Source organism: Lacerta agilis, chromosome 14 (genome assembly GCF_009819535.1).
Source record: "Lacerta agilis isolate rLacAgi1 chromosome 14, rLacAgi1.pri, whole genome shotgun sequence".
NCBI classification, from domain to species: domain Eukaryota; kingdom Metazoa; phylum Chordata; class Lepidosauria; order Squamata; family Lacertidae; genus Lacerta; species Lacerta agilis.
In genome coordinates, this window is record NC_046325.1 from 36542477 (window position 1) to 36552169 (window position 9693).

General features: G+C 43.3%; 1 protein-coding gene across 1 annotated transcript; it reads right to left on the reverse strand.

Moving 5' to 3' along the window:
• Window positions 1–307: 307 nt before the first annotated feature.
• Window positions 308–9693, reverse strand: LOC117057956 (vomeronasal type-2 receptor 26-like). The gene is made up of 5 exons (XM_033168796.1): window positions 9603–9693; window positions 7954–7993; window positions 6486–6768; window positions 1812–1938; window positions 308–1210 (listed from the first exon to the last, which is right to left on the reverse strand). Exons 1-5 carry the CDS (start codon window positions 9691–9693, stop codon window positions 312–314), a joined length of 1440 nt encoding a protein of 479 aa, XP_033024687.1. The 3' UTR covers window positions 308–311.

Below are 9693 nucleotides of genomic sequence, written 5' to 3' on the forward strand. Positions count from 1 at the left end.
CTGAAACCTTACTTATAGGAAAATAACCTAGAAAGGAATGTGATGTGTTTGTTTGTTTGTTTGTTTGTTTAATTGCCTCTCAATATATTGTTTTTCCTTGTCCACTTCCTAATCAATTACCCTCTAAGGTTCATGTCAGGCATCAATATTTTGTGGTACTCATGATAGGTTCTTAGTATTTCAAATGAATCTTAGACTGGAGACACCTGTTGTAAAGATACTAATAGTGGATATTTCAAAGAATTGCACATAATTGTAAGAGACAGAATATAGCATAATTATATGATGTAAATAAAGAGAGATTATATTTGCTATTTCCTCTTTATTAACTGTTCCTTGCTGTTCAGATCAGGCCTCAATAAAATGATGTAGCATTTGGGAGCAAAGATGGAGCCCAGCAAGCCAGCACTGGAGGCCAAGATAGAGAAGATCTCCACAGCCACCATGTACTTCCCCTTGGTGCTCAGGTAGACCGGAACAAAGGAGATCCAAACACTACAAAACAAGAACATGCTGAAGGTGATGAATTTGGCCTCATTGAAGCTCTCAGGCAGTTTCCTGGCAAAAAAGGCCACAACAAAGCTGACAATGGCCAAAAAGCCCATGTAGCCCAGGACACAGTAAAACAGGGCAACAGACCCTTCGTTACAGCCTAGAATGATTTCCCTCATCACAGACTGCATGTCGGAATCGGGAAACGGGGGAGAGGTTCCTAACCACACAGTGCAAATGCCCGCTTGGATAAGGGAACACGAAAACACAATGACGCTTGCCAGACTTTTCCCCACCCACTTCCTCATTCTGGATCCAGGTTTGGTGGCCACAAAGGCCAGAATAACTGTGATAGTTTTTGCCAGCACACAAGAAACGGTCACTGTGAAAACAAGGCCAAAAGCTATTTGTCGGAGCAGGCAGCTCACTCTTTCTGGAGAGCTGAGGAAGATCAGTGGGCAGAGGAAGCAGAGCAGGAGGGAAGTGAGGAGAGTGTAGGTGAGGTCCCGGTTGTTTGCTTTGACAATGGGTGTGTCCCGATGTTTAATGAAGATGACCAGGACCACCACTGTGAGGAGAGAGAGAGAAAGAGCCAACAATGCTAAGCTCATCCCCAGAGGCTCTTTCATAGACAGGAAGCTGATGGTCTTTGGAATGCATTGTGATTGGTCTCTGTGTGGATAGTGGTCCTTTGGGCATGCAACACAGTCAACCATGTCTGGAAAGAAAATAATACATTCAGATTTTGGATGTGTTGGAGAGCAACTGCTAACGCTGCGAGTATGGAACTCATAATGTTAAATTAGAAGTATCACAGATATTTCCAGATAAACCAGATTCAAAGTGATGCCTAAGAACCCTACCTCAGCACTGTGTGTTAGGCTATTTGGGGTGCAGTTTAGACGGACAAGAGTGGCAACTACAAATAAAAATCATCCTTATAATTGTTCAGAATAAGAATTAAGGAAGGCGTCTTATACTCAATCAGATCAATGGTCCATTTATTTCATGGGTGACAAACCTTGTCTTTTTAGGACAATGTCCATATTCCTTTATGAGGGCTGTCTGCCTATAGGGATGGAAGAGAAATTTGGTTTTGTTGACATTTGAATGGGAAAGTTATCCAAACTGCACTCCTTGAACCAACACATGAACCAAAATACAGTTGCCGTGGGTGGGGGGGGGGAGAATGTGTACTGTTCTAAAAAATTGTGGTGCAGTTCTCCAAACAAACAATATGTTACCAATTATTTACTTATCCTTTTCCACAACTTCTAACACGACTTATGTTTGAAAAGTATCTATCTTGTGCCGCCTACCTTTCTGGGACGAAATCTTGCCTTGAGGACATGGAGCACAATCATAGCAGCAGAATGGCTCCCCCTCCTTCTTCTCCTTGCTGGAACCAGGAGGGCAATTTGGGTTACACTCAGAAAGGGGTGGAACCTACCCGTTTAAATTAACACACAAACAGTTTAACTCACAGAAATTAGTAGCACTTTTGACTTCCTTTCCCCCCTCAGTAGGAAAATACTAAACTACTCCCATTACAAGGCTGCCTTCAGAATGTGCATTCTATTTTCTAATATCTCATGGATGTAGGAATTAGGCCCCACCTGGCGAAAGCTTTGGTGCCACACCATTCTGTTGTCATCAATGGAGAATTTCTGGCCTGGGGTAGCCTCCACACCCACCCTTCCAACCTTGACTCTCACGAAGGAATCATTTAGAAAAGTGACCATGTTGGTAATATCAAAGCCAGCATCTACTTCTCCATTCTCACTGAAAGATACAGTTTCTCCAGCAGAGGTGTTAAATGAGACAGTCCTAAGGAAGGGATGGAGCTGCATTGAAAGAAAAATAGTCACTATGAAGTAATGAAAATGTCTCTCCTTACTAGCACTCAGGATTAGTGGCAGGGAGTAGAGGGGCTGTGGCCCCAGGTGCAGAATCTTGGGGTGTGTGTGAACCAGGCCCCCACAAAGATCCCTGCACCCTGCCTGGCTCGGGGGGGGGGGGCTTGGTGAGAGTGCAAGGTGAACAGCACCCTCCATGTCCTGCCCCCACCCAGCATGTGAATGCCCACCCGGGGGGAGGGGGGCTAGGAAAGTACACTCCACCCAAACTTGGCATCCGTGTACCTGCCCTGGGCACCAACAAGCAATGCTACGCCCCTGCTCAGGATGCCTCCAGGTTGTCAATACATGCTATGCGAACCTAATCCTTTCCTGAGAAATGGTTCAGAAGGGATTTGCCTAGTGAGCCGATGACTTCCATTATTTCCCATGGGGGAAATCCCAATGCATTCCTGACCAAGAAAAAATGGGGGGGGGGGGAGAACCCATGGCTTTCATGTCCAACTGTTTGCATCTTAACTCAACAAGAGAATTGCAGGGTAACCAGCCTCATGTAACCAACATGCTTACCCGAAGGGTTGCTAATGAACCATCCCTTCGGCGAACAGACAAGGCGAAACAGAATATATAAGTGCACACGATCACAGTGTGACCTTATGACCTTCGACAACTTCACACTTGTCCTTTTAATTATCCCAGTGATTTTAAATGTTCTATACTGTGATGCCAATAAAGCTATTTGTTATTTGATTTTATATTTAACCAATGTGCTTGAGTCTAATTAATGCATTAAGTCTGTCCGGACAGGCTTGGCCTATGTCACTTCGGCTCACCTAGTAAGGAAAGGGAAAACAGAGTCTTTTGTTCTGCTCAGAATTCTCTGTGTGTGGAGCTCTGAGCTGCTCCCCTTGGCCACAAAGATTTATCCAGTTTAGGAACTTTTGCCATGTGGTAACCAAACTATGTCATACTGCCTGTTCAGCTTTTTTCTGACTGCTGTACTGAAAATACAAAAATCTAACCTTTCAAGAAGATTGCAAGTAAACCAATTGATAACTTACTGAATCTGTGAATAAGAAAGTGGGATATCTTGGGATTCACTGGAAAGAGAAGGTTTTAAGGTTATGCAGCCTATATTTAAATGCTTTTATTTGCTGCATGTTTTGCCATTGTTAAATGCCTGCTAGGGTGATTTGCCCAAACTTCTTGCAACAAGAAAAAGAGAGAGCTAAAGTCCTCGTTTGTTGTTTACTGGTCAGGGACAACCATTGTGAGTGCTGCACTTGCTGTTCCCCAGCTCTTTTCCTCAGCCCTGGACACATTTTGTCCCAGCTCCAGCTGCCTCCTCCTGGCAAATCCCCCCTTCTCTTCTTAGCAGACCTCTGCAAAGCTTCTCAGGCCCAGGGCAGTTGGGAGGCACATGACATTCTTGGCATGATAGCTTGAGTCTAGCAGGCCCCTGATGGGGCCACACAACCACCTTAGATGTCCTTTTCCCAGGGCAAGTGTACCTGGCTGCCCAAAGCTCTGCACAGACCTGCCTCCCAGTGGAGGATCATATCATCCTGTGTGCAGAGAAGCTGCTTGTGAAGGAACAACACCACGCAAGATCAAATCCTCCTTCATGAGCACCTTCTCTGCACACAAGGGGAGAATCTGATCCTATACCGAGTGCTCAGAAATTTTTGGGGTACTGCTCCACATATCACTACCCAGGTCAAATAAAATGTATCCTCATGAAAGGAATTACCTGCCAAGAATGCAGCTTCTGAAGCTCCTGCACCCCTCCTTCCATCACTCCCCTATATTTGGTCCTGGACAAAAACATGGCATGTAGAGCATGTGCTATGGCATAGACAGCATTATAGAGACTGTAGCTGTGGCCAGTTATGCTCATCTCAAAACCAGACGAAGGGAGATCTTCCAGCTTTTCATCTCCGGTGCAGGTTCCACTGGCTTGCTCCTCTGTATTGGAGTTTGGAAATAAACAGAAAAATACCTGTGCCCAGAACTGCTGGACAAAGCCATTTCCATTTGCTTCAAATGGATTTTGTGCCTGAAGAAAGGCTTTGAATCCTTGTACCGCATTTGAATGAACTGCAAAGGAGAGGGAACCCTGGAATACTTCCATATCCCAGCTCATTTGATAGGTCAATGCTGTGAAATCCAGCTGTGCTGTCAGAATCCACACCTTGCCCTCAGGTGTCATGGTCACATTTTCCAATTCACCAAGTGCTACTATTTCTCTCAAGTCAATCATAGACTTTGTTTCTCCATAGAAAACAACAACCTTTGCTTTACTTTTCATAATAACTTGATAGATTTGGATGAAGTCAGACTGCACATCATAAAACTCTGCCAAATATGTGGTTTTCGGAGTTTTCTCAGAGAAGGCTAAACAAATGCCTTTTTGGGTGAGCAGAGGTTTCAGGTCCTGGATAAATCTCTCTCCGCTGTCATTATCTCCAGCAAGCAACCCAACCCACGTCCAACCAAAGTGCAGAAGTAACTCAACAATCCCAGTGTGCTGATGGGCTTCATTGGGCACCATCCGATAGAAGGAAGTGGATTGGCTTTCACCAGCATCCTCTGGAGCAAAGGAGCCATAAGTGAGCTAAAATGAAATAAAGGGGCAGAATTCATAAATGTGCATTCATTGCCTGCTCATCTAGAAGGCAAGATCAGACAGTTTCCTCGGGGAGGCAGGTTCCAGAAAGCTGGGAGAGGTGGCACATTTAGCCTCTGTGGATAATGAATACTCAATAAATAGCTGACATTGTGGTTTTCTTGTGAGGTGCTTAGACAATGTTGCATCAAGCAAATGTTATCCCACATTTCCTGTGCATTTTCCTATCATTTAGGGAGGGGAGTAGTTTTGCTTACAAAATCTGAATCACCTTTAATTGCAGAACCTGAATTTGCTGATACGCAGCTGAAATAGTGACAGCCTGGAAAGCATCCTGAGATCTACAAAGATCTTGATAGTAGCTCTGGCACACGGTGCATGGTGCTGTCATCTCCCCACATACTATGGCTGCTGCCTCCTCCTCCTACTGCTGGGAATGAAATACAGCTAAATACCTCAGATGGAAGCAGGACAAACCTCCCCTGTTTCAGGAAATTGACTGCCAGCTGCTTCATTCTCCAGCCAGAAAAGTGGAGGAAAAGACAGAACACAGCATGGTGTCTACAACTGGGTCAGAACATTGATCAATCCAGCTCAGCATTGTTAACACTGAGTGGAAAGACATTCAATGACCTACCTAGAGATGTCAGGGATCGAGCCCAGGATTTTCTCCATTCATTTCGGGTGCTCTATAGTCCTTTCAGTGGTGTGATGATTTGCCACTGAGTAAGAATGAATAGGAGAATGCTATTTTCTGACACTTGACAGCCACCCATTCATCCAAAAGAAATTCACCACAAGATTATTGATGGCTCTCTGGTTCCCTTTTAATATTTTCTTGATATGCACCCCAATTCACAGTGGGTTGCAGAGAGGTCCCACAAGTCTATACAGTATCTTCTGCAGGTGAATTAAATGTTTTAAGCCTGTATTGGGAGGAGGTGTGGAAAGGTCTGGTACAGAAGACAGCTGCCAGGATTTTGTCAGATTGCTTCCAGTCTCAATTCAAAGTCCTAGTATTGGCCTTTAAAAGCCCTGAATTTTCAGGAACTCATTTATATAAAGGACCACCTTCTCCCATACCATTCACACTTTTTGGATCATTGAGTGAGGCCAAGTCCAGTCAAAGACATTCTGCTGCCTGAGATAGAAACTGACTCAAGTAGATCATCGACTACACTTGAGACACCAGACGAGTTGAGGGGTCAGGGGAGGCATGGAACATACACTACTCATTCCTGCAGCAGAGAAAAATTGCCAATGTGCTTAATAAGGGGGGAGAAGAAAGCTCAACTAGAGCTGAGATATTTAAATGTTGCTGATGGCTCATTACTACCTGACAATTTTATGCTACACATATTAATAAATTGTGAAAAGCATACCGGGCACTTTTTGTGAAAGGCAGGGCCACCCTACTTTGTCAGTCACATCTATTTCTCTATAGTACGAAACCTTTCTGCATAGAAAAGATCATGTTGAATGAGTATGAAGTCACCAAGGCAGTATCTTACCTGAGGGATCTTGTAGATGCCCAAGATGTTTGCCATTTGGAGGGAGGTATCAAAGTCCAGTCCCCCAATGACTGCCATCAGGTGTTTCTGGGTGTTACACTTGTAGTTAGGCATAAGTGTAGAGGGAAGGTTCAGAGCAGCCCGGTAGGTCATCCTTTCATCGAAGTAACTGTCATAGATGTGGAATCCCAAGGTGATATTAGGTAAGATCTTGGGGTTCTCATTGATCTCCTTGACAGCAAATGCCAAGGCCAGAATATGCTGGTAGTTCTTTGGCACCACACTGCAACAAGATTTTTATGCTGTATACTTAGGAGATATGCTAAGCAATTTTCTTTTTAAAATATCAGGACCTCATGGCAATTTTTCAACATTTTCATGCTAATTGTGCTCTAACATACTCATATCTACAAAACAATTTCCCCTAAAAGAGTGCATTGTTTTCCACTTGTATACTTCTATACCAGTTTCACTAATATATGCATTTTTGGACATGTTATCCCAGGGTATGTATTTTTGGATACATTTCTTGACTGGAGAACTGCACTGCAAAATTTGGAGAAGTGTGAATGGCAAATGATAGCTGTTTTTCGACATCTTTTTGGGCAGATTTTAGTAGGTGCATGTTTAAATATGAACTGATTTGAATTCCCTCCCTTTCTCCAATAAGGGAATACTGATACTTACTTTTGGGTCCTACTTTTGGGTCTTTACTTTCTAAAGATTCCAGAGATGCTGTTGCTGACGCCAGTCTCTGAAGGCTTTTACCCCAGACCAGATTTCCTATTCCACCACTTCTGCCCAGTTCACTCACAAATTGTAACTAGCAGCTGAACTAATCTGTCTCTGACCTCAAAGTTCATCCAATTGTATTTCTGGCTGCTTGGACAGTTGAACTCATTTAAGCAATCTGCTTTTATGACATTCTTTTGGTAAGAACTGGACAGCCTAAAATAGACACCAGCTCACTTGTTCTAATGTTCACCACAAGATACTTTCTTTGTCCACTTTCACCTCAGCTTTCTCTGGTCTTTCCCTCAAATCTCACTCATTACAGGTACTTGTACCAACTGACAGTTAACTGTCATTCTTCACTGATCAGAACCTTCAGCCTATTGCAGTCTGTTGTTCAGGCTATTGAGAATGAATGTACCTGATCCAGGCCCTTTCTATAAATATGAAACACAATTGTCTCTTCCCCTGTCACCAAGTAGCAATCACTGAACAGGTCTGCACCATAGAAACAGCACAACTTTGACAGACACACTGACATCAGTAGAGACCTTTAAAATCTTTTGAAAGCGCACAGCATAGAAATATATGCAACATTTATCTACAGCTACTGATTTGATCCAAAAGAAAAGCTGTATTGAAATGCTGAGAAGCAGGTAGCCTAACTTAATTGAGTAGTTCTCATCATTTTCATACCTGTGATACATTTCCAACTAGGAGTATCCTAAAATCTTGCCTGACATAGATGAGAACATCTGGGGATCTTAGAAATCCACCTCAAAGGAGAGACAAGATTTTAAGAGCCCTCATCCCAAACTTTCTGAGGTGAAGTTTAGTATTCAGAACTAGATTAGCAATTTCCACACACACACACACACTGCCTGGAAGTAAACCCCACTAAAATCAATGGAGCTTGCTTCTGAGTAAGCAAGGTTAAAGCTGGGGGATGTTTCTGTTCCAACTGATTATCTGAGATATGCAATATTTACATGGTATTAAGAAGCTGACGGGTAGTTAGCCTTTCTGTGAAGTCTTCTTTGTCAAAAGCAGTAAAGAGGTGGGAAGCAAGTCCGCCAACAATAAGATCACCAGGTTGGTAGTATTCATGTGGAATTCTGGAAAGATCATCAATGGTGCAACTCGTGGTATGTTTGCACACCAAATGTGGCAGATGAAAGAGAATTGGCACAAGAAAAAACAACATACTGGGGCAAATATTCTTTCTAATCAGACACCCTCATTTCCATCTAGAACATGAACCTTAGCTTCAGTACAATATTCTGCCTTGACAGAAACAGCACTTGCCTACCAATTCACAGATTAAAATTCTATTTTACAACTTGACAATGTGAGAAGCAGAAATCCTTCCCCTTCCTCTGGCCTCTCCCTTGCTTAGAATCACAAGAAGGGTTTTTTATATTCTCGTGTTTAGACTTTCGGCTGATATTCTCTGAAAATCTATTGAGACATTATCCAAGAGAGAATTAGTCATGACGAAAGTGATAATTACAGATTGGATAATAACTATCTCTCTTTGCATCAAGAAAATCAACCAGATGGCAAAAAAAAACATGCTTGTGGTGTTTCATTTGAAGTGGTTTCTGTCCCTTTATGGGACAACAAAAGTGCATGCAGAATTAACTGCAATGAGGAAGAAAATAAGAAGGCCAGTCTGTTATCAATGCTGAATTGCTTCATCTGACCAATGCAAATGATTAATCTAACATCCTTAAATTTCCCACCTGACCATTTGTTTATTAGTTTACTGACAATTATACCAAAACAAGACAAATGGATGGTGAAGGGGATTGAGTTTTGTAGATGGTTTGTGTTGGTGCCAAGGAAAATCTATATATATAAAATCGTAAAAAGGTGGGTGTTTGTGCTGTACCATCTTTCTCTGTAACCGCTTGACCGATTTACTTCAAATTTGGACACAACGTTCCAAGGGCATATGGGAAGGATCTTACATAGTTAGATTGCAAAAATAATACACCTAACCCAGGTAAAAAATGGATTTTGTGCAAAAAAAAACACAGCGCCCCCAGTGGACAGAATGCAGCATAACACACTAAAAACGTCTTAACCCCCTCTTCCTCCTGTTACTACGTCACTACCTCCAGCCAATAGAGGGGCACGCTGCTCACAAACGCCGCTGCTGTCTCCGGTGGCAGCTGTAGAACCACGCAAGCAGGAACAACCATTTGTGCGGTTGGTGGCCATGGCTCCATCGGGTGGGAAGCAAAATGTCACTTCCGCCATCTGCGGTGTTACCTCAGCCACCTACAGAGCCAGGACAGGCAGAAACGGAACTCTCAAACTTTTCAAGTTTCTGACACCGCCTCCACTTACAAAACAGCCAGGGCGGGCGGAAACGAAACTTACCGTCATTTGCGGCGGCGGCAGTAGCAGCAGCTGTAGAGCCAGCCGGATAAGAAGCATTTTCTGACGACGCCTCCACTAACAAGACGGCCAT